At 47.7% G+C, this 25,136-nt stretch overlaps 1 protein-coding gene across 1 annotated transcript in view; it reads right to left on the bottom strand.

The window, feature by feature from the left end:
- Positions 1–25,136, bottom strand: part of BAZ1B (bromodomain adjacent to zinc finger domain 1B) — a 428,988-nt gene that overhangs the window by 272,720 nt on the left and 131,132 nt on the right. Inside the window, exon 9 of the mRNA XM_030186030.1 lies at positions 494–602. Within this exon, the coding sequence (XP_030041890.1) occupies positions 494–602 (109 nt within the window). The remainder of the gene's footprint in view (positions 1–493; positions 603–25,136) is intronic.

The raw sequence follows: 25,136 nt of genomic DNA, 5'->3' as shown, positions 1-25,136 counted from the left end.
GGTTTCGATGACAACTTCAAAAGTTGGAGAACAAGGCCAGTGCAGGCAGACTAAGGTGTGTGCCCTGAAAATGGCAAGGACAAATCAAATACGCATATGTAGTATCACATCATACCTTATGCTGTGAGTTTATCTTATTGGGCAGACTGGATGCACAGGTCTATCTGCCATCATCTACTATGTTACTATGTTCATAAATATTAGTGGCTTCAGCTAGAGTTAGAGTCCCAAGATTCAACAAGAAAGGAATCCATTCATTCTTTAAAGTTTAAGGTCCTAAGTACCACATAAAACCTAAACATCTTGAGACTCTTTTACTGAGCTGCAACTGGCCACAAAAAAAATTATGTGATGATCTGACCAAGGTATATCATCCACTGATACATTGACCGAGTATGCTGAAGGAGTTTAACACTTGGTTCTTTCACTCAGAAGCTAAGGTATTCACTATAAAGTTTTTTCTAATAGTCTCAAAGGAGCATTATTACTATACCATAAATTTTGTCCTTGGTTGGGTACGGTGGTTTCTATAGGCATTTGAGCTAGATGTGAAGATATCTGAAGGTCTACGCTGCTGTCAGCATCACCATTCTCCATCTTATCTGCAAGAGAATCATACGTAAAATCATTCTGGGTCCTATTTTGGGGGGAAAAGGCTGTATATACCAAAAGAGAGCATAGAACTCATTACAGGCACAAGCTGTGCCAACAGTATGCTCTTCCTCAGTAAGGTATTTTCTTGGTATTGTGCTTTTAAATGTGGTTTCTGTCCCATTAACGATATAGCCTGTAAATCCCGACAGGTGTTCCCTGTTTCACCATTATAGGCTGCATCAGGGGAAAAGGCTCACAAATTTTATCCCAAATAGCAACAATCACAAAAACTTTCCACTTATGGCACTCTCAAAATGGCGAATGGCACCAAAAGACGCTTTCACTTTTAGAGCTTCCAAATACGTGGGAACGTCAGACGTCCTAACGTCAAAACCCAATTCTGTCATAGAAAAGCTTTCCATTCTATCGTAATGTTCAGACCTTGAGGTATAACAGTTCGTAACGTAAAAATCCATCACTGTTCATGTTGACGAAGTATGTATCTTATGTTCCCTCTACGCTCTGTGACACTCAACTGTTCCAACACTATGCATCGAATACCAGAAAAGGAGTGTTGTTTATCCAAAAAGTGCACAGCCAAAGGTTCATTCAGCTTCTTAGCTTGTATGCAGTCTATGCTCTATCGGCCGTGTTTTCAAAGCTCTGGACATCTGTCCTATGTAGTATAATTTGCACGGCCATTCAATTAAATAAATCACGTTCGCTGGAGAACAAGTGGTGTAAGATTGTAAAGGATACACTTTATCCATATGGGTGTGAAAAAATTGATTCGACTCAATCACCATACATACGGAACATGTACTGCATGTCGAATGTTGTCCCCTGTTATTTAATTGAATGTCCGTGTAAATTATACTACATAGGACAGACGTCCAGAGCTTTGAACACACGACTGATAGAACACAAACATTGTATACAAGCTAAGAAGCTGAACGAACCTTTGGCTGTGCACTTTTTGGATAAACAACACTCCTTTTCTGATATTCAGTTCACAGTGTTAGAACTGTTGAGTGTCGCAGAGCGTAGAGGGGACATAAGACGTATACTCTGTCAACATGAACAGCGATGGATTTTTGTGTTACAAACTGTTACCCCTCACGGTCTGAGCATTGCGATAGAATGGAAAGCTTTTCTATGACAAAATTGGGTTATGATGTCAGGACATTGGACTTTCCCACATATTTGGAAGCCCTAAAAGTGAAGGCATCTTTGGTGTCATTCACCATTTTGAGAGTGCCACAAGTGGAAAGTTTTTGTGATTGTTGCAATTTTGCTATCTTGGATAAAATTTTTGAGGCTTTCCTCTGATGCAGCAGGGAACCCCTGTCGGGATTTACAAAATGAATTATGGTCAAGAATGAGGACAGATGATATTTCCAAGATAAGTAATGAGTTTACACTGATGGGCAACATCTTTTTATATACTTTCTAAGCTTATGCTATATTCTGTATCTGTTAAAGGATTGTCGTCATTTTGTTACAATTTCAAGTAAGAGGAGTTTTTTTTTTTTAATGACTAATGATTATGAGGGACCTCCTACGTTTATGAAGGCTTGGCCTTACAAGTAGGTGCGTCTCCAGTTTCCTCTGAAGTCTTTTCTCCACTTTTTGTTATTGGTAAGATAGATGATATCCCTTAAGATACAGAATAACACTGTAGAAGTTTTCTACTACTATTTAGCATTTCTATAGCGCTACAAGGCATACGCAGCGCTGCACAAACATAGAAGAAAGACAGTCCCTGCTCAAAGAGCTTACAATCTAAGAGACAAAAAATAAATAAAGTAAGCAAATCAAATCAATTAATGTGAACGGGAAGGAAGAGAGGAGGGTAGGTGGAGGCGAGTGGTTACGAGTCAAAAGCAATGTTAAAGAGGTGGGCTTTCAGTCTAGATTTAAAGGTGGCCAAGGATGGGGCAAGACGTAGGGGCTCAGGAAGTTTATTCCAGGTGTAGGGTGCAGCGAGACAGAAGGCACGAAGTCTGGAGTTGGCAGTAGTGGAGAAGGGAACAGATAAGGATTTATCCATGGAGCGGAGTGCACGGGAAGGGGTGTAGGGAAGGACGAGTGTGGAGAGATACTGGGGAGAAGCAGAGTAGAGTACATTTATAGGTTAGTAGAAGAAGTTTGAACAGGATGCGAAAACGGATAGGGAGCCAGTGAAGGGTCTTGAGGAGAGGGGTAGTATGAGTAAAGCGACCCTGGCGGAAGATGAGACGGGCAGCAGAGTTTTGAACAGACTGGAGAGGGGAGAGGTGACTAAGTGGGAGGCCAGCAAGAAGCAGATTGCAGTAGTCTAAACGAGAGGTGACAAGAGTGTGGATGAGGGTTTTGGTAGAGTGCTTGGAAAGAAAGGGGCGGATTTTACAGATGTTGTAAAGAAAGAAACGACAGGATATGCTGGATATGAGCAGAGAAGGAGAGAGAAGAGTCAAAGATGACCCCAAGGTTTCGAGCTGAGGAGACAGGGAGAATGAGAGAGCCATCAACAGAAATAGAAAACGGGGGGAGCGGGGAGGTGGGTTTGGGGGGGAAAATGAGAAGCTCGGTTTTGGACATATTTAATTTCAGGTGGCGTTGAGACATCCAGACAGCAATGTCAGACAAGCACGCTGAAACTTTGGTTTGAATGCAAGGTGAGATATCAGGGGTAGAAAGGTAGATTTGGGAGTCATCAGCATAGAGATGGTAGGAAAAGCCATGGGATGAGATTAATGAACCAAGGGAAGAAGTGTAGATAGAAAAGAGGAGGGGACCAAGAACAGAACCCTGAGGTACGCCGACAGGCAGAGGGATAGAAGTAGAAGAGGATCCACCAGAGTGAACACTAAAGGTGCGCAGGGAGAGGTAGGAAGAGAACCAGGAAAGGACAGAGCCCTGGAATCCAAGTGAGGACAGGGTATCGAGAAGTATGCTGTGATCGACAGTGTCAAAAGCAGCGGAAAGATCAAGAAGAATGAGGATGGAATATTGACCTCTGGATTTAGCCAGTAATAGGTCATTGGAGACTTTAGTAAGCGCAGTTTCAGTTGAGTGGAGAGGGCGAAAACCAGATTGTAGTGGGTCAAGAATAGCATGTGAGGAGAGAAAATCAAGGCAGCGGCGATGAACAGCACGCTCAAGTAATTTGGAGAGAAAAGGAAGGAGGGAGATGGGTCGGTAATTAGAGGGACAAGTAGGGTCGAGTGAAGGCTTCTTAAGGAGAGGTGTGACCACAGCATGTTTAAAGGCAGCAGGGACAGTCGCAGTGGAAAGTGAGAGGTTGAGAATATGACAGATAAAAGGAATAAGAGCAGGAGAGATGGCATTAAGAAGGTGGGTGGGAATGGGATCAGAGGAACAGGTGGTACATTTTGAGGAAGAAAGGAGAAGTGTAGTTTCCTCAATAGTAACTTCAGGAAAGGAGGAAAGGGAATGAGGGGAAGGAGAGAGAGGGGAACGGACTAGTGGAGGGAGAGGTGGTGAGGTAGAGAAAGCAAGGTTTATCTTTTGAACCTTGTTGTGATTGGCAATTGTGAATTCTACAGATTCTTTATAGCGTGGTAATTGAAATCACCCATTATTATAGTATTGCCCAATTTGCCAGCTTTCCTAATCTCTGTAAACATTTCTTCATCCGTCTGTTCGTTCTGTCCCGGCAGGCAGTAGTACAGCCCTACAAGAATACTCCTTCCCTTCACTACTACTACTACTATGGAATTTCTATCCATAATGATTCCACGCTGTGTCATGTAGAATGTTTATTTTATTCGACTCAATTCCCTCTAACATAAAGCGGACCCCCCCCCCCCCCCCCCCCCAATATGATCCTATCATTGCAATACAATTTGCAACCTGTTAACAGTGTCCCATTGATTGTCCTCTTTCCACCAAGTCTCTGAGATGCCTACCGTTCACTACACCTAATAAATGCCTCCCTTCTACTCTCTACTTCTTCCCTTAACTAATCTCTGTACAACAATAATTGTACCTGACATCCAAGAATAATTGTGTTAACAAAACTATGTAAGCCACTTTGAGCCTGCAAATAGGTGGGGGAAAGGTGGGATACAAATGCAATAGGGCCTAGTGGTTAGGGTGGTGGACTTTGGTCCTGGGAAACTGAGGAACTGAGTTCAATTCCGACTTCAAGCACAGGCAGCTCCTTGTGACTCTGGGCAAGTCACTTAACTCTCCATTGCCCCATGTAAGCTGCATTGAGCCTGCCATGAGTGGGAAAGCGCAGGGTACAAATGTAACAAAAAAATAAATCAATAAAATAAATAAATAATAAATATCTACCTCATCATTTAGTGCTATATATTAACTCTCCCATCTTATTTTTTAGGGTTCTAGCATTTGTATACAGGCACTTCAAATTGTGTTTTTTTCCTTTGATCTACAAGCTGCTTAGAAGTTGAAGGAGATAACGTGCATCCTTTATCCTGCTCTCTCATTAAACACACCTGGCTTACTTTAATCATTGTTGAAACCTTTTTACTGGTATTCCCTAAATGTCAGGTTTCAATAGTATCCTTCAAGGATACTCCACACAGAACCACGTGCTCCTGGGAGACTGTTGGCTCCCCCCCCCCCCCCCCCCCATTCTAGTTTAAAAGCTGCTCGCTCTCATTTTTAAAAGTTAGCGCCTGCAGCCTGGTTCCATCCCGGTTAAGGTGGAGCCCATTCTTCCGGAACAGTCTCCCCCTTCCCAAAATGTCATACAGTTCCTAACAAATCTAAATCCCCCATCCCTGCACCATCGTCTCAACCACGCATAGACACTTCGGAGTTCTGCCTGCTTTTTAAGTCCTGCGCGTGGAATGGGGAGCATCTCTGAAAACATGACCCTGGAGGATCTGGACTTCAGCTTTCTACCTAAGAGCCTAAATTTGGCTTCCAGAACCTTCCTCCCACATTTTCCTATGTCACTGGTACCCACAAGTACCAAGACATCTGGTTCCTCCCCAGCACTATCTAAAATCCTGTATAGGTGACATGTGAGGCCCACCACCTTCACACCAGGCAGGCAAGTGACTAGGCGATCCTCACATTCACCAGTCACCCAGGTATCTATATACCTAATGATTGAATCACCAACTACAACAGCTGTCCTAACCCTTCCCTCCTGGGCAGAACTTCTTAGAGACATTCTCAGTGCGAGGATATCTGCCACGACCAGTACGACATGATTAGAATCATGGTTATGTGGTCTTGCTTGAGTTTCAACAAAGTTTTTCCTACTAGAGGTACTGAAGAATACGTACACAGAAGACCTGCCCCCCAACTGAGGAGGAAGGCATCAGACGTTAGTCTGTCGTGAGCCTGAAACAGAACTAAGGAACCTTTTGGTTGATCTGAGTGGCAAAAAGATTCACCGAGGGGGTGCCCCACACTCTAAAGATCTTGCAGGCTATGCCCATATTGAGAGATCAATCATGAGGTTGCATTATACTGCTCAGTCCATCAGCCAGGGTATTGTTATTTCCCACAAGTAGCTCAAACGAACATGCCATGTTGGCAAGCCCAATGCCACGTCTAGACAGCCTACTGACACATAGGGCGTGATCTGGTGCCCTCCTGCTTGTAAATGTAATACTTTGCAATCTGACTGTTTGGATGAGAACAATTTGGTGAGACACCTGATCTCAAAGCTTTTAGAGCATTCCAGATCGCCCGAAGCTTCAGGAGGTTGATCTGAAGATTTGTTTCCTAGGAGGACCAAACTCCTTGAGTGTGAAGCCCATCTACATGAGTTCCCCATCCCGGGAGAAATGAATCCATCAGCACTTTTTGTAGCTGAGGAATTTCGAATGGAAGTCCCAGCGTCAAATTGAAGCGAATGGCCCACCATTGAAGATTAGCAGGCCTGTCCTCAGATGTACCCAGTGAGAAAAAGATGCCACCCATCAAGACCGCTAGATGAAGTGGGAAGCCCAGTGCTGAACTGTGAGCAGGGACTGCAGGTAAGGCGATATTCTCATCCCGAGTGCCAGCCAAAAATGGTGCTCGGTACTTCTTCTTTGGTTCCAACTCCTTCCCTCCCTAATCCCCACCCCTAACCGGTGGGTTCCTGGTGCGCACAGGAAAAACTTCCTGGCTGCCCAGTACCCACTCTGCTGATCTGTCCAAGGAAGGCTCATCACCTGCACAGTGCATGTTAATGGCAGCTCTGTGCATCCAGTGGGCATTCCGTCTTGTTAAATTTAACTCAACACGGATTTTTCACAGACAACAGAATAAAGTGGTGCAAGGTAAATGTTTAAGGAATGACTAGCTTGGTGGAAAATGCAGTGTGCAGGTTGTTTGCAGAAAGGAGTGGCTGCTAAATGGGCTGGGGGAGTAGCTTTTCCCAGTGTGTGATTGACTCATTCTGTCAGTGGAGAACACAACTCCTGCTCTTTCCTGTGCTCATCTGTGTAGAGGATAAATATGAGAGGGTGGGGTAGCTGGGAGACCAAGAGTAGGTACTGAGGTGCACTTGGCCTACCTGAAGGGAACTGAGTGTAGTCATTGGTCAGCAGGTTGTGAGATGGACCGTCCTGTTTTTCCAGAGCAGTAGGGTGCTGCTGACTTCCCATTTGCATCGGTCCTTCTTACCAGATAGGTAACCTGATGTATTCTGGCATCCTTAAGGTTTAAGTTGAATTTTCCTTTGTGTTATCTATCCTGTTCTGCACAAACAGGTGTTACCCCTTCCTACCAGCAGCTGGAGACAGAGAAAACTGAATTCTTCCAGTAACATCGCTGGTATGGTTACCCTTCCCAGATATTGTCTCACTGAACCGGGTACTGCACTTGAAGTCACTGGGCGCCAATGCTTCTCAGGTGCCAAATCCTTAGACGCCCCAGAGCTACTGGGCACCATGTGTCGAGGGTGACAGATGACAATGTTTCTTGGCCTTCACCTGAAGCATGTCACCGAGGCTCCTCAGTGTCAACGAGGATGACATTGAATCCTCACATCGACTCAGGGTTGAGTCTGAGGATGGACAGTCCCGAGGGCCCTGTACTGCTCCCAGTGTCTACAGGTCTAGCAGCAGCCATGCTTACCGACACTCCTGGTGTGATGCTACACGTCAATGCCGATGCCTCCGACCTCAATGCAGACATCGAGGAACCGGACTTGACTCCAAAAATCCTCTCATTGAGCCTCTCTGGAAAGCTGAGTCTTCTTCATGCAAAGACAGAAACAGTTAGCAGGGCTATGGTTGGGCCCAAGACACTGCAGACACCAAGAATGGGTACCCTTCTCAGATATTGTCTCACTGAACCGGGTACCGCACTTGAAGCCACTGGGAATCTTCATGGACATGGATGAAAAAACTTCATCGGCTAAATTAAACGAAAAGTTGCCTGAAAAGGGGCAAGGCATGGAAAAGGAAAGTGAAAATCCCAGCCAAAGTCAAGGCCTAAAAGTGGCCTGACAGTAAAAAAAGAAAACAAAACCGGGCCAAAAACAAACAAAAAAAAATATAAGAAATTAAAGAGAAGGAAAATGAAAGTTCCAACAAAAGGAAAACAATTTAGAAATTAAAAAATAGCCGGAGGCACAAAAAAATAGCTAAGACCGAGTGAATGAGGAGATGGTAAGAAAGTGCCTTCTCCTCAAACGGAAAAAGAACTGAGGAGACCGCATTCGTGCAACAGGCAGGAAGGCAGTCATGAATGCGCAATGGTGTGTGGCTCACGGTCCACAAAGCTCTCATTTAGCTTTGATAAATTAACAGACCAGGCAACGCGGATCGGCGTCACCCATTTGTCAGAATATTAAGCCTGCTTGTCCTCTGAGATTTTTACACTAATTAGACATTTACTTTAATCACTTTCTAAAGAGGTTTCTTGTGTTTTTTAATTGATTTCATTATTTATGGTTTATGCTTATAATTTTGTTTCTAATATTAATTATGACATAAAAAAATAAGTTTGCATAAAAATCATATGTTTTATTAGTATAAGTATCGCACCTGAAGCAGCCCTGCTGGGCGAAATACAGACGTGTCGGGTGCCTTTTTATTTGGTTACGCCACAAGAAAAGCTTTTTAACAATCCATCATCAGTCCTATTGGAACTAGTGGACCGCTTGTCCATCTGTTTCTTGGGACCTACCTGAGAAGGATGAACCATTAGTTCAAACCAAAACCCTTGAGCCAGTCAGATGTGTAGAGTAATACATGAAATCAATGCCCAAATGTCATCATTGCTAGTCATGTATACTGCATGCCAACTCTGCCTCTGACTTATTAGGGAAATCCCATCTACTTTAAACCAAAAGTAACACATTTTTAGTTGTTTTAGATAGCATTCTACAGAAGCATCCCACTCAATACTTCAATCAAAAGGTGATTTATGATGGCTTTCTTCCTACTTAGCATCCTGAGCTATCATACAGAACAGCAGTAAAAATCACAACACACACAGATTTAAATATAAGCCAGACCAATGGTCCTTTCAGTCCAATATTTTCTGACAAAGTGAACTGTATTCAAGTATGTCAAATGTCTGCAATCCATAAAAATATAAAGAACCAAAAAAATGTAACAATGAAAAGATACACCTCTTCATTAGACTATTTCAGGGCTCAATAAATCCCAGACGCCAGGACACCATGGTGCCTAAAAATTGCATGATAGCATCTGGGATTTCATGACTCCGAATTTTGTTTTCACAGAGCTGCCTCAAACAGTACGTTTCCTGCTTTTGCACCACGATTCAGTTCTGTAAACTTGAATTCATGGTGAAGAATGGGATGTCTTGCAGACTTGAAAACTACAAGACCAGTGGCTCAAGTTTCATACTGAGCCAAATCACAGCAGAGGAATAGAAGCATGGTGTTTCTTCTGGAAACGCTGCCCACAAAGTGAGGGGGAAAGGAACGACTGCATGAAGGCTGGGTTGGGGAGGGGGGCAGTCACAGCGAGATTGACTGGATGAAGGCTGGGGGGAACAGTATGAGCAAGAAAGAAACTGGGAGAAGGCAGGTATGGTATGAGTCAGAAACTGGTAGGGAGCAAGACTATGGTGATTTGTGAAATAGAGGCAATCGTCTCTTTGCTTCACCAATGAAGAGGGTGAAGTCTCAACTAACAGCATGCTTTGGGGAGGAAAACTATTAGCTTCTGCCAGCAATTTGCAAAAGCACCTTATTTACTAAAGTTTCTTTGCCCACAGACACAAAATAGTAAGACTGCATTAGTAAGCCAGATTCTAAAAGAGATACTGCTGATCTGGGTGGGGATTCCACCCCCCACCCAAACTTCACTGGGGACCATGTTGAACGGGTGGGAAAAGAAAAGCAAAGGAGTATATTAGTGAACTGTATACATATTACAAGCCATGTTGGAACTACTTGGGTGACTGTTAAAATTTTAACAAGGATGTGTAAACTAAGAAACTATATTAGGATATTAACATTTTTTAAGCACGATTGCCGTTCTTTAATAACAAGCAATGTGCTTAAGTACACGGAACTTCTTCAGCTAAGTAGCACATGATATATGTGATAAAGAGAACTTTTAATAATTGCACAGCAAGTGACATATGGCTCTGTGTGCACTTAGTTTCCTCTCTTGCTGAAAGTCACTAACACGCATAAGGAGCACACAATTTGGATTGTATATTCATATTTTTAGAGGATGATCCAAAAGTTTTAATTGTTAGTAGTAAAATTTGTATTTTTTTTTTTTTTTGAAGATTTGTATTACTTTTGGTGTGAGAAAATATGGCAAAAAAAAGTGGTATTTTAAAAAGGTTTCAATCAACTTTAAAAGTATGTGGTCATTATAAGTTTTGTCACAAAGAGAGTGAAGGCACTAGGCGAGTAGAAGAAAATGATTAGTGCAGTGAGCTTTGATCCTGGGGAATGGGGTTCAATTCCCACTGCAGCTCCTTGTGATCCTGGGCAAGTCACTTAGGGGTCCTTTTACTAAGATGCACTGAAAAATGGCCTGCAGTAGTGTAGGTGCGTATTTTGGGAGCACAGAATCATTTTTCAGCGCACCTACAAAAAATGTCTTTTTTTTTTTTTTTTTTTTAAATATTTGCTGAAAATGGACATGTGGCAAAATGAAAATTGCTACACGTCCATTTTGTGTCTGAGACCTTACCACCAGCCATTGACCTAGCGGTAAAGTCTCACGCATTAACTGGGCGGTAATGACCAACGCGTGTCAAATGCCACTTGGCGCGTCCAATAAGCGAATCCGAAAATAAAAATTATTTTTCGGATGCGCACCAAAAATGAAATTATAGCAAGAGTCATGCGGTAGCTGAGCGGTAGCTCCATTTTGGCGCACATAGACGCTTACGTGGCTTAGTTAGGGGCCCCCTAACCCTCCGTTGCCCCAGGTACGAAAAAAAATACTCTAGACTGAGCCCACTAGGGACAGAGAAAAGTATCTGCATATATTGTATACAGCACTGCATATGTCCAGTAGCACTATAGAAATAAGCAGTAGTACTTCTCTGTAAAGAGATATGCCGATAGAAGTATAGCCAGAGCTCCTTCCAATTTTAAGCCACAGGAGCAGAAATTCTGCTTAAAGTGCCAGTTTTCCTCTGGTTTACTTTTTTTCTTTTTTCTGTGAGGAATGTGGAGGAAATGGCTGGAGGGGTATGGGGGGAGGAACCTGCCACCTCCAGGTGTACCCCCTTAAGCTGGCACTGCTTAGCCTAAGCACTCTGAAGCTCAACTGAACCAGGAAACCCACAACAGGAGCTATAATAAAGATGAGACCAGAAGCATGTGAAAGACTGTCCACTGCCTACTGGAGACAGATATACTAACTGACCAAGGAGCATGCTGTCTTATGTGACAAAGTTCAGTTCAGTGCTCTCTACCACAAGCTCTGGATTCATCTGTTATGTACATTAAAAAAAAGGTGTTTATACTAGAACCTGCACTCTTAAGTGCATGCATGGCACTCTTTGTACTGTTTTTGTATTGTCTGTGTGAGTAATGAGTAATATATGAGAAATGCCATCTACTGTCTCAACCCTAGCTCCTAGGGTGGCTTTGTGCATAAGCTAACAGTTCAGCAGACTGCTGGTTCAAATCCAGCATCTGGCTATCAGGATGGGCTCTAGGGACTAACAAAGCAAACATGCGCTTGAGGCAGCATACTACCATGGACATCATATATGCCATTATTCTGGCAAGCAGACTAGAGATGAACTTTGTTAGTGTGTACTTGGTTCATTTAAGTTTCAAGTTTAACGGAATGTACTGCCCACTGAAATCTCTTAAGAGTGATTTATAGAATGCCTTAAGTGGCTGGGATTGGAGACAGACAAAAATAGTTTGCTTTGGGTAACAGAAAATGTAAAGCTGGCCCTGTTGGGTAAACTTTATGGCAGTGCACTTGTTTTGCCAAAAGGGGTACATTGTACAGAAAGATATGAGATTTTCTGAAGATGGACAGGTGAGAAGGTGGTAATATTATGCCTTACCTGATACTTTTCTTTCCTTTAGTCACAGCAGATGAATCCAGGAATCAGTGGGTTGTATCCATCTACCAGAAGGTGGAAATAGAGAACTAAACTGAAGGGAGCCATACCTGACAGCCAGCCCCTATGCCATTTAGTATACATCCCATCACAAATCAGTAGATACTCAAAACGAGATAGAAAGACTGAAAACTTCCTCACAAATAGCGAACCACAACAGCGCGGCCCACACCGAAATACTGCAACCCAAACACAGTAACTACAAACTACTCAACACGTTGAGACTCGAGGATTCCGAAGTGCACCTTAACTTTTTCTCCTACATCCCCTTTCTTCTTTAATGTACGGGAATTCCAATCTGAAATGAAACTGCATGGCCAAGCCTGGCAAAGGAAGCCATGCCGGAAGAAATCTGCGGCTGAAAATCAGGGTGGGAACCTAGATTCATCTGCGGCGACTAAAGGAAAGAAAATTATCAGGTAAGGCATAATTTTACCTTTCATAGCATCAAAAGAAATCCGTCCGAAGACAGAGAACTCAGAACGCCCCACGGAAAAACAATATAACACAAAAAGTAGGAGGGTGACCAAGGATATCAAAGACCGGAAGATGTATATTGGTAAAAGGAGTTTATTGAAGTGCGAAGACTCGACACAACATTGTGTTTCGGCCGTTAGGCCTGCATCAGGAGTCTAAAAATGTGTATTTATAATAAAAGTTAAAAGCAAATCAAATACAAAACAATATACATGTAGAATATAGTGAATGATACATACCTGTAGCAGGTGTTCTCCGAGGACAGCAGGCTGATTGTTCTCACGACTGGGTGACGTCCGCGGCAGCCCCCACCAACCGGAAAGAAGCTTCGCGGGACGGTCGGCACGCAGGGCACGCCCACCGCGCATGCGCGGCCGTCTTCCCGCCCGTGCGCGACCGCTCCCGCCAGTTGAATGACTAGCAAAAGATGAAACACACAACTCCAAAGGGGAGGAGGGAGGGTAGGTGAGAACAATCAGCCTGCTGTCCTCGGAGAACACCTGCTACAGGTATGTATCATTCACTTTCTCCGAGGACAAGCAGGCTGCTTGTTCTCACGACTGGGGTATCCCTAGCTCTCAGGCTCACTCAAAACAAGAACCCAGGTCAATTGAACCTCGCAACGGCGAGGGTACAACAGAAATTGACCTACGAAGAACAACTAACTGAGAGTGCAGCCTGACCAGAATAAATTCGGGTCCTGGAGGGTGGAGTTGGATTTACACCCCAAACAGATTCTGCAGCACCGACTGCCCGAACCGACTGTCGCATCGGGTATCCTGCTGGAGGCAGTAATGAGATGTGAATGTGTGGACAGATGACCACGTCGCAGCTTTGCAAATTTCTTCAATAGTGGCTGACTTCAGGTGGGCCACTGACGCTGCCATGGCTCTAACACTATGAGCCGTGACATGACCCTCAAGAGCCAGCCCAGCCTGGGCGTAAGTGAAGGAAATGCAATCTGCTAGCCAATTGGAGATGGTGCGTTTCCCGACAGCGACCCCTAGCCTGTTAGGGTCGAAAGAAATAAACAATTGGGTGGACTGTCTGTTGGGCTGTGTCCGCTCCAAGTAGAAGGCCAATGCTCTCTTGCAGTCCAATGTGTGCAACTGACGTTCAGCAGGGCGGGTATGCGGCCTGGGGAAGAATGTTGGCAAGACAATTGACTGGTTAAGATGGAACTCCGACACCACCTTCGGCAGGAACTTTGGGTGGGTGCGGAGCACTACTCTGTTGTGATGAAATTTGGTATATGGAGCATGAGCTACTAGGGCTTGAAGCTCACTGACCCTACGAGCGGAAGTAACTGCCACCAAGAAAATGACCTTCCAGGTCAAGTACTTCAGATGGCAGGTATTCAGTGGCTCAAAAGGAGGTTTCATCAGCTGGGTGAGGACGACGTTGAGATCCCATGACACAGTAGGAGGCTTGATAGGGGGCTTTGACAAAAGCAAGCCTCTCATGAATCGAACGACTAAAGGCTGTCCAGAGATGGCTTTACCTTCCACACGATAATGGTAAGCACTAATCGCACTAAGGTGATTCCTTACTGAGTTGGTCTTGAGGCCAGACTCTGATAAGTGCAGAAGGTATTCAAGCAGGTTCTGTGCAGGGCAAGAACGAGGTTCTAGGGCCTTGCTCTCACACCACACGACAAACCTCCTCCACTTGAAAAAGTAACTCTTTTTAGTGGAATCCTTCCTAGAGGCAAGCAAGACCCGGGAGACACCCTCAGGCAGGCCCAACGCAGCGAAGTCTACGCCCTCAACATCCAGGCCGTGAGAGCCAGGGATGGAAGGTTGGGGTGCAGCAACGCTCCGTCGTTCTGCGAGATGAGAGTCGGAAAACACTCCAATCTCCACGGTTCTTCGGAGGACAACTCCAGAAGAAGAGGGAACCAGATCTGACGGGGCCAAAAGGGCGCTATCAGAATCATGGTGCCGCGGTCTTGCTTGAGCTTCAGTAAGGTCTTCCCCACCAAAGGTATGGGAGGATAAGCATACAGGAGGCCGGTCCCCCAATGGAGGAGAAAGGCATCCGACGCTAGTCTGCCGTGTGCCTGAAGTCTGGAACAGAACAGAGGCAGCTTGCGATTGGTCTGAGAGGCGAAAAGGTCCACCGAGGGAGTGCCCCACTCTCGGAAGATCTTGCGTACCACTCTGGCATGGAGCGACCACTCGTGCGGTTGCATGACTCTGCTCAGTCTGTCGGCCAGACTGTTGTTTACGCCTGCCAGGTACGTGGCTTGGAGGAGCATGCCAAACCGGCACGCCCAACGCCACAGCCCGACGGCTTCCTGATACAGGGGGCGAGATCCGGTGCCCCCCTGCTTGTTGACGTAATACATTGCAACCTGATTGTCTGTCCGAATTTGGATAATTTGGCAGGACAGCCGATCTCTGAAAGCCTTCAGTGCGTTCCAGATCGCTCGGAGCTCCAGGAGGTTGATCTGCAGATCCTTTTCCTGGAGGGACCACAGACCCTGGGTGTGAAGCCCATCGACATGAGCTCCCCACCCCAGGCGAGATGCATCCGTCGTCAGCACTTTCGTGGGCTGTGGAATTTGGAATGGACGTCCCAGGGTCAAATTGGTCCGGATGGTCCACCAGAGCAGTGAAGTGCGGCAACTGGTGGAGAGGCGGATGACATCTTCTAGATTCCCGGTGGCTTGGAACCACTGGGAAGCTAGGGTCCATTGAGCAGATCTCATGTGAAGACGAGCCATGGGAGTCACATGAACTGTGGAGGCCATATGACCCAGAAGTCTCAACATCTGCCGAGCTATGATCCGCTGAGACGCTCTGGTCTGCGAAGCCAGGGCCAGGAGATTGGTGGCCCTCGCTTCGGGAAGGTAGGCCTGAGCCGTCTGGGTATTCAGCAGAGCTCCTATGAATTCCAGAGACTGGGTTGGCTGGAGATGGGACTTTGGGTAATTTATCACAAACCCCAGCAGCTCCAGAAGTTGAATAGTGCACTGCATGGACCGGAGGGCTCCTGCCTCCGAGGTGTTCTTGACCAGCCAATCGTCGAGATATGGGAACACGTGCACTCCCAGCTTGCGTAGGTAGGCCGCTACCACCACGAGGCACTTGGTAAACACTCGTGGGGCAGAGGCGAGCCCAAAGGGCAGCACACAATACTGAAAGTGCCGTGCGCCCAGGCGGAATCTGAGATACTGTCTGTGAGCTGGCAGTATCGGTATGTGAGTATAGGCGTCCTTTAAATCCAGGGAACATAGCCAATCGTTTTCCTGAATCATTGGCAGAAGGGTGCCCAAGGAAAGCATCCTGAACTTTTCTTTGACCAGGAATTTGTTCAGGCCTCTCAGGTCTAGGATGGGACGCATCCCCCCTGTTTTCTTTTCCACAAGGAAGTACCTGGAATAGAATCCCTGCCCTTCCTGCCCGGGTGGTACGGGCTCGACCGCATTGGCGCTGAGAAGGGCGGAGAGTTCCTCTGCAAGTACCTGCTTGTGGCGGGAGCTGAAAGACTGAGCTCCCGGAGGGCAATTTGGAGGCAGGGAGGCCAAATTCAGGGCGTATCCGCACCGCACTATTTGGAGAACCCACTGGTCGGAGGTTATGAGAGGCCACCTTTGGTGAAAAAATTTTAACCTCCCTCCGACCGGCAGATCGTCCGGTACGGACACTTGTAGGGCGGCTATGTTCCCATGGATCCAGTCAAAAGCCCGTCCCCGGCTTTTGCTGTGGAGGCGCAGGGGGCTGCTTAGGCGCACGCTGTTGACGAGAACGAGCGCGCTGGGGCTGTCCCTGTGCCTGACGAGGCCTTCGGGCCGGCTGGTTGTACCTACGCTTCGCAAAAGAATAGGGTGCAGCCTGCCGGGCCCGGGAAAAACGTCCACCTGTGGAGGTGGATGCTGAAGGCGCCCGGTGGGAGAGCTTGTCGAGAGCGGTTTCCCGCTGATGCAGTTGGTCCACCATCTGCTCGACCTTCTCACCAAAAATGTTATCCCCCCGGCAAGGGACGTCGGCCAGTCTCTGCTGGGTGCGGTTGTCCAGGTCAGAGGCGCGCAGCCATGAGAGCCTGCGCATCACTATACCTTGGGCCGCAGCACGAGATGCCACGTCACAGGTGTCATAAATACCCCTGGACAGGAACTTTCTGCACGCCTTCAGCTGCCTGACCACCTCCTGATAAGGCCTGGACTGCTCCGGCGGGAGCTTCTCGACCAGGTCCGCCAGTTGTTGCACATAGGTCCGCATGTGAATGCTCATATAGAGCAGGTATGATTGGATGCGGGTCACGAGCATGGAGGATTGGTAGGCCTTCCTCCCAAACGAGTCCAGAGTGCGAGACTCCCGCCCCGGGGGCGCCGAGGCGGTATCCCTCGAACTCCGTGCCCTCTTGAGAGCAGAATCCACGACCGCCGAGTCATGGGGCAATTGTGGCCGCATTAGCTCTGGGTCAGAGTGGATCCTGTACTGGGACTCTGCTTTCTTGGGAATGGTGGGGTTAGTTAATGGTCGCACCCAGTTCCGAAGCAGCGTCTCCTTTAGGACATTGTGCAGCGGCACCGTGGAGGACTCTCTAGGTGGTGATGGATAGTCGAGGACCTCGAGCATCTCGGCCCTCGGCTCTTCCACAGAGACCACGGGGAAGGGAATGCGGATAGACATATCCCGCACAAAGGAGGCAAAAGAGAGACTCTCGGGAGGTGAGAGTTTCCTCTCCGGTGAAGGCGTGGGGTCCGAGGGAAGGCCCGTAGACTCCTCTGAGGAGAAATATCTAGGGTCCTCCTCTTCCCCCCACGAGTCCTCATCCTCGGTGTCGGACATAAGCTCATGTAGCTGAGTCCTGAACCGGGCCCGGCTCGACGTCGAGGCACCAGGGTCTCGGTGTTGTCGAGCGGTGGACTCCCGCGCCGGCGGGGACGGAGCTCCCTCCATCGACGTCGACGGGGACTCCACCTGCGTGGCGGTCGAGACCGGCACCGCAAGCGGCGGCGGTGTCGACGGCCCCGGCGCCGGGCTAGAGCTCGCCGGCGCCACAGTCATCGGCGCCGAGGGCGCAAGCACCCCCGGCGCCGGCACAGCCTGGCGCATCAGCCCTTCCAGGATCCCCGGAAGGATGGCTCTGAGGCACTCGTCCAGGCCCGCTGCCGGGAAAGGCGGTGGGGCCGGTAGGGGTGTCGGTGCCAGAAGCTGCTGGGAGCCAGGAGACGGCACCGAGGTGCCGGAACCCCGACGCGTCGGTACCTCCACAACCGACGGAGACCGCTCCTCTCGACGGTGACGCTTCGGCGTCGCCTCCTCTCCGACATCGGGCTGCACCGAGGGCGACCGGTGACGACGCTTCTTGTCTTTTTTCCGATGCCCGTCACCGGCGCCGGAGGGCATGGAGGAGGAGGAGGTCGATCCCCCTCAGTCTCGAGGTACCGGGTCAGACAGGGTTCGGTCCCGTGGCCCACGAGCTGAGGGAGTGACCGGGGCCGACTGCCCACGCGGCCTCTCACCCCCACTCTCACCGGAGGACCGGCGGGCCGACGGGACCTGTTCTCCTGGGGTCGCTGCCATCGGTGCCGATGTCTCGGGCATCGATACCGGTACCGAAGGACCGGGCGTCGATACCGATGCCTTCGAGGTCGACGTCGAGGGGCCGGCGCAAGTTCCAAAAAGACGGTCCCGTAGAACTTGCCTCGCAACCTGAGTCCGTTTCCGGAGACCGAGACACAAAGCACACGACTTGAGATTGTGCTCCGGCCCGAGGCACTGGAGGCACCAAGCGTGGGTGTCGGTCTGCGAGATCGGCCGGCCGCAGCGACCACACTTTTTAAATCCACTCGGGACCTTCGAGGACATCGACGGAAAAATCGCGTCGGCGAAGTCAAAGTCGTCAATGGTGGCTGAAATCACACCACGAAAAAGCAAAACGACCGTGCGGCCACTAGGCCGCAAAGCGGCGGCCCCGCTGGAAGCGAGGGAAAAAAGGGAGCGCGTGCCCCACACGCGCAGGGTTTCTTTTTTTTTTTTTTTTTTTTTTGTAGTAAAAAGAAACCGGGCGGTAACGAAAACCGTTAGTAAAAAGTAGAAAAAAGCACGATCAGCGTACACGCGATCGAACAATCCGGCGGCTGAACAGAGAGAGCGGCAAGGCACGACTCTCTCCAGGCGCGGAAAAAAAGGAACTGGCGGGAGCGGTCGCGCACGGGCGGGAAGACGGCCGCGCATGCGCGGTGGGCGTGCCCTGCGTGCCGACCGTCCCGCGAAGCTTCTTTCCGGTTGGTGGGGGCTGCCGCGGACGTCACCCAGTCGTGAGAACAAGCAGCCTGCTTGTCCTCGGAGAAACATAAATACATAAAATACATGCAAAACTAAATACAACAGATAAAACTATTTCCTAATAATGGGTACAATAAAAATGACAAATGTTATAACACAAAATGTATATAAAATAAAGTAAACGTGTAATAAGTATTTAGAAACATAACTATAAATTGATATAAATGAATTACACGAATGTATATACATGTATAGAACAAAATAAAATGTGTATAAATGTATATATTAGTGAAACATAAAAATTTTTTAATATAGTTGGAATGACCCATGGTCAATAAAAAGATATGATAAAATAGGATTCAAAATGCATTCTAATTATATATTTTGCAAACTTGCTCAAATTAAGAATCTATTTTACAAAACTTGGTACAAAACATCCAAAAAGCCATGAAAAGATATGACCCAAATGTGGATGCATATATAGAATATGTAAACACATCAGAAAATTGATAAATTAAGATGAGTCAATTAATGGCAAATTTAATGTTTGAGGCATTATGTTGGTCAAAGACAGACAAGTGAGATTGATTAATGATAGCATCAGCAGCAGATGAATCCAAGAACCAGTGGGATATGCAAAAGCACTCCCTACATAGGATGGGAAACTGCCGCCCCCTGTACCAACACTGTTGCCCCAAAGCATGCATCTGCTCACGCAGCTATATCTACTCTGCAATGCTTGGAAAAGGAATGCAATGACGCCCACGTAGCTGCCCTTCAAATCTCCTCCAACAACAGGATCCCCATTTACGCCCAAGAGGTAGCTTGAGTCCCGAGACGAATGAGCATGCAGCCCCACTGACAGGGGAGAGACCCACCAGGATATACGCCGACGTAATGGCTTCCTTAAGCCAACATGCAATGGTAGGCTTAGACGCTGCTTCTCCACGGTGAGGACCGGTCAGAAGAACAAAAAGATGGTCCAAGCACCTAAAGTCATTGGACATCTGCAAGTACTACAGAAGAACCCTTTGAACATCCAGAAGACGGAGAGAAGCAAACTGCTTTGGATAGTCTTCCTGTCGAAAAGAAGGAAGAAAGAGATCCTGATTAAGATGGAACACTGACAGCTTTCGGCAGAAAGGACGGCACTGACTGCAAAATTACTCCAGTCTGAAAATTGAACACAGGGATCCCGGCACAACAACGCCTGACTCTCCGAGACTCTGCGAGCTGAAGCCATGGCAACCAAAAACATTGTCTTAAGGGTCATGTCCTTCTTTGATGCCCTAAGCAAGGGCTCAAAGGGAGACTATCAACACCCGGTGCACTAAACTCAATCTCCAGCCCGGACGCCGAAAAGGAGGCCAGAGAATGAGAAGCCCGTAAAAATTGCTCAACATCTGGGTGAGCCACTAAGATGATAGATGATCTCGGTAGCAGGAAAGCGCCGCCAGTTGAACTCTGAGGGAATTATAAGCCACTCCTTCTGAAGCCCTCCTGCAAGAAATCCAACATCTGAGAAATGGAAGCCTGTAAGGGTTCCCATCCCCGAAGGGCACACCACGCCACAAAGGTGCACCACACTCAAACATACACTGTCATCGTGGACCACTTATGAGCCCGCAATAAAGCAGCTATCACTGCGTCAGAATAGCCCTTCTTCCTTAATATAGACCTCTCAAAGGCCAAGCTGTAAGACCAAAGTAGGAGGGATCTTCCATCAGGACCGGACCCTGATGGAGAAGATCCGGCAAAAGGTTAGACACAGAGAAGTTTTCACCAATAACTGGATCAGGTCCGCATACCATGGACATCGAGGCCAATCCGGGGCCACAGGAATCACTAACACCCGGTGTCTGCTGATCCTGTGCAGATCCCAACCAATGAGAGGCCATGGAGGGAAAATGTACAACAGCCTTGTCTGTGGCCACAGCTGAAGTGCGTCATCCTGCAAAGTTGACCTTCCTTCGCCTGCTGAAGAACTGCGTCACCTTGGCATTCTGTCGTGACGTCATGAGGTCGACCTCCGGCAAGCCCCACCAACAGCAAATCTGTCAAACACATCCGACAACTCCCACTCTGCCGCATCCAGCAGATGCCAACTGAGAAAGTCTGCCTGCCCACTGTTTTGACCTGCAATGTGACCTGCCAACAGAAGTTGAAGGTGCTCCTCCACCCAAGACAGGATCCTGCTCACCTCAGAGTGAACAGCCCGACTGAGTTCCGCCCTGACTGATGTAAGCCACTGCCGTTGTGTTGCCTGAAAACAATCACACCACGGTGCCCCACAATATCTCCTGAAATGCTCACAGGGTGTTCACCACCGCTCTCAACTCCAACCGATTGATGGGCCAGGCTGCTTTCTCCATCGACCAGCACCCCTGCGCATAGTGACTAAGGCAATGAGCTCCCCAAAGCCTGTAAGGCTGGCATCCATCACCATTACCACCCACTGAGGGAATGCCAAGGACATCCCCCGTCTCAAAGTGGGAAGGGAAGAGGCGCCAGGCCATACAGCATCGTGTCCGAGGTAACCACAGAAGACGCCGCGAGTAATCCTGTGAAACCAACCATCGGCTCAGAAGAGCCAGTTGTAACGACAAAATGTGTCCCCCAGCCCATGGCACCACCTCGAGAGTGGCCACCATTGACCCCAACACTTGCACATAGTCCCACACCCAAGGATACAGCAACCGCAAGAGACTGCACATCTGAGCTACCAACTTAAGCCTCCTGCCCTCCGGCAGGAAGACTAGTCCCTGCGCTGTATCGAACCACAAGCCTAGGTATTCCAACATCTAGGATGGAAGCAAATGACTCTTGGAGAAGTTGGTCAACCATCCGAAGGACTGAAGCACCTCTACCACTCACTGTGTAGCCAGACAGCTCTCTGATTCAGACAACGATCAAATGAGCCAGTCGTCCAGAAAGAGATGAACTCGAATTCCCTCTGTTACATTTGTATACCACATTTTCCCACCTATTTGCAGACTCAATGTGGCTTACATAGTACAGTAGAGGTGATTGCCAATACCGGTATGAACAAATACAGAGTGAGGTTATGGTAAAGTTCATTTGTGATAGATACATTAGGGATAAGGGCGAAGAGTTACGTTATGTCCAGTACGAGCTTTTATGTTGTGTTGCAGGGTTAAAGCAATTTAAGTTGGATCGTTTGGGTATGCCTTTTCGAACAGGTTAGTTTTTAAGAGCTTCAGGAAGTTTAGGTGATCATATGTAGTCTTCACGGCGGTTGGTAATGCGTTCCATAGTTGTGTGCTTATATAAGAGAAGCTGGATGCATAGGTTGATTTGTATTTGAGTCCTTTGCAGCTTGGCTGGTGGAGATTTAGGTATGTTCGTGTTGATCTTGTGTTTCTGGTTGGTAGGTCTTTGAGGTCTATCATGTATCTCCGGGCATTGCCGTAGATGATTTTATGTACCAGGGTGCAGACTTTGAACGCAATAATGTTCTTTGATTGGGAGCCAGTGCAGTTTTTCTCGTAGAGGTTTGGCACTTTCGAATCTTGTTTTACCGAACATGAGCCTGGCTGCTGTGTTTTGAGCAGTTTGAAGTTTCTTTATGATTTGTTCTTTGAATCCCGCATAGATTCCATTACAATAATCTAGGTGGCTTAGTACCATAGATTGTACTAGACTTCGAAATATTTCCCTCGGGAAAAAAGGTTTCACTTGTTTGAGTTTCCACATTGAGTGGAACATTTTTTTTTGTTGTTGTAGCTTTCACTTGGCTTTCTAATGTGAGATTTCAGTCAATTGTAACTCCGAGCATTTTCAGGCTGAGATAGGGAGGGTGAAATCTGGGGTGGTTATGTTGGTGGGTTTGTTCGTGTTGTATTGGGATGAGAGGATGAAAGTTTTTTTTGTGTTGAAATGCGTTCGCCCATGAGTTCATGATGTTCAAGCTGAGTTTGATTTCTTTGGTGATTTCTGTTAGATCATTTTTGTAAGGGATGCATAATGTGACGTCTGCGTATATGAAAGGGTTAAGGCTTTGGTTGGATAAGGACTTAGCTAGTGGGATCATCATTAGGTTGAAAAGGAGCGGTGATAGTGGGGAATCCTTGAGGTACTCCACAGTCTGCTTTCCACGGTGATGATAACTAGTGTAGGTCAACAATCAGACAACTAAATTTAGGCATGACCACTTATGTTGCTCTTTACGCAGCAAAGCTGCCACCACCACCACCATTTCCTTGGAAAAGGGATGTGGCGCTGCGGCTAGACCAAAGGTCAACACCCGGAACTGAAAATGCTGCCACACCACCGCAACCCACAGAAATCTCTGATGTGGAGGCCAAATTAGAATATGCAAATAAGCCTCCTTGAGATCCAAGGCTGTCAGATACTCCTGAGGTTGTACCGTCTCTATCACCACCCAGAGAGTCTCCATGCGAAAATGGCGAACCCTGAGGAATTGATTCACCTTCCAGAGGTCGAGCACAGGCCTGAAGACGCTTCCTTTTTTTTTGGAACCATGAAAAAGATCGAATATCGACCCACGTGCTTCTCGAGCAGCGGAACTGAAATGATGGCCCCAATGGTGTTTGGCAGCAGTAGGCCACCGGGACTACGAGGAAAACTATCCTGTAACTTTCTTTGATAACCTGAAGAACCTATTGATCCGAGGAGATCTCAGCCCATTCCTGGTAATAGCGGGTTAGCCAACCCCCTATTTCTAACCCCAAAGAGTGAACCTGCGCCCCATCATTGTGAAAGTCGAGCAGCTGCTCCCTGTCGGGTCGCCGCGTTTGATCCCGTTTTCACATTGAAAGGAAGATTGCTGCTGAAACAGAGGACGTTGAAAGAACAAAGATGGTCTACAAGGTTGATAGTGCCTGGCCTCCCGAAACTGGGGTCTAGCGAATTCCTAGTCGAGAATTTAGGATTGTCTTCCAGGAGCCACTGGTATTTGCAAACCCCCAAATCTTTAACAATCTTCTTCAAATCCTCTCCAAGCAAGAGTTTGCCTCTAAAGGGCAACCTGGTAAGACGTTGCTTAGATGACACAGACTAAGCAACCTATATGAGGTGACTGCCAAGGCCATCTGCTTTGCCAAAGCTCGCACCAGATCATATAAGGTGTCTACCAAGCAAGCCAAAGCAGCCTCCATTTTAGGGAAGATTGTCATAGGGGGAGGGAGTTGTCTCCTGCTCCTGTTCCACAAACTGCTGAAGCCAATCAAGGGAAGCCTGGGCCGTGTACGAACTGCAAATAGATGCTTTGAGGGCCAAGCAGAAACCTCAAAGGAGCGCTTCAGCATAGTCTCCAGACGTCTACCTTTCATAACACTTAATGCGACCCCTTGGTGACCGCCGTCACCAAAGCATCTACGAGAGGTAGGTCAAACTTCTCCGCCTGGCTTCCCTGTATTGGATACAAGCCATGGTTTTGGCCACCTTCAGAGGCACATCTGGATCCATCCACTGTAGGGTGATGATCTCCTGCACCTGGAATGGCCTTCTTGTGCTAGACATGCGTATATTCACTGCCATAGCCACTTGTGCCTCAGGGTCTTCAATATGGAGCATGTCCAAGACAAATGAGGGAGGTCAGCTCCTCCCTATGAAAAATCAGCACTGCCGTGGGATCATCTGGCTCCTCCAAGATGAGCTCCCCCTCCTCCGAATCCTCTGTGCCTGTGGTCCTCAACAAGCCTCTCGAACACCCGGGGAGAGAAGGGGCGAAAGACAGTGACCCAACAGAACCACCATCAGACCCAGAGTCCAGGCACCGGCACTTGTGAGCCTCATCAAGAGCTACTGATAACAGACTCCAACCCATATCCTCCAGGGAAGACCCCGGACCCCTCAGCACCCCCCCCCCCCCCTGCAGGAGGTGGAGGGGGAAGGGTGCACTTCATAAGGTAAGCTTGATGAAGGAGAAGAATAAATTCCAGAGAGAATCGTTCACCCAAATCTACTCTGCCCGTCCCCACTGCTGCCTCCTTGCCAGCTGTAACATCCGGCCCATTAGAAGCACTGTCACCCTCCATTCCAGCCGAATCCCTCGGGGTTTTGGATGAGGAGGACAGTGCAAACTGCAGCGAGACTGAGGGAGCTACTGTGGGAAATTCCAAAATGCGGCCCACATCGGTGATCCCTGTGGAGGAAATAGCCATGCCCGAAGAAAGGGACACAGAATTTTCCCCGACCGGTTCGGCACAGCCAATGCTACAGATTCCCGCCGCCAACCTGCACTTCCCACAGCGAGAACAGTGCTTTACCATTTCAGCCACCATAGCATCGGAAACGCGCACCAGAGGGGAAAAAAAAAAGCAGACCAAAAATAAGTTT

The sequence above is a fragment of the Microcaecilia unicolor genome, chromosome 13 (assembly GCF_901765095.1).
Source record: "Microcaecilia unicolor chromosome 13, aMicUni1.1, whole genome shotgun sequence".
In the NCBI taxonomy this organism is placed as follows: Eukaryota; Metazoa; Chordata; class Amphibia; order Gymnophiona; family Siphonopidae; genus Microcaecilia; species Microcaecilia unicolor.
Note: the sequence above shows the minus strand (reverse complement) of the source record. Positions and strands in the feature narration are given on the sequence as shown.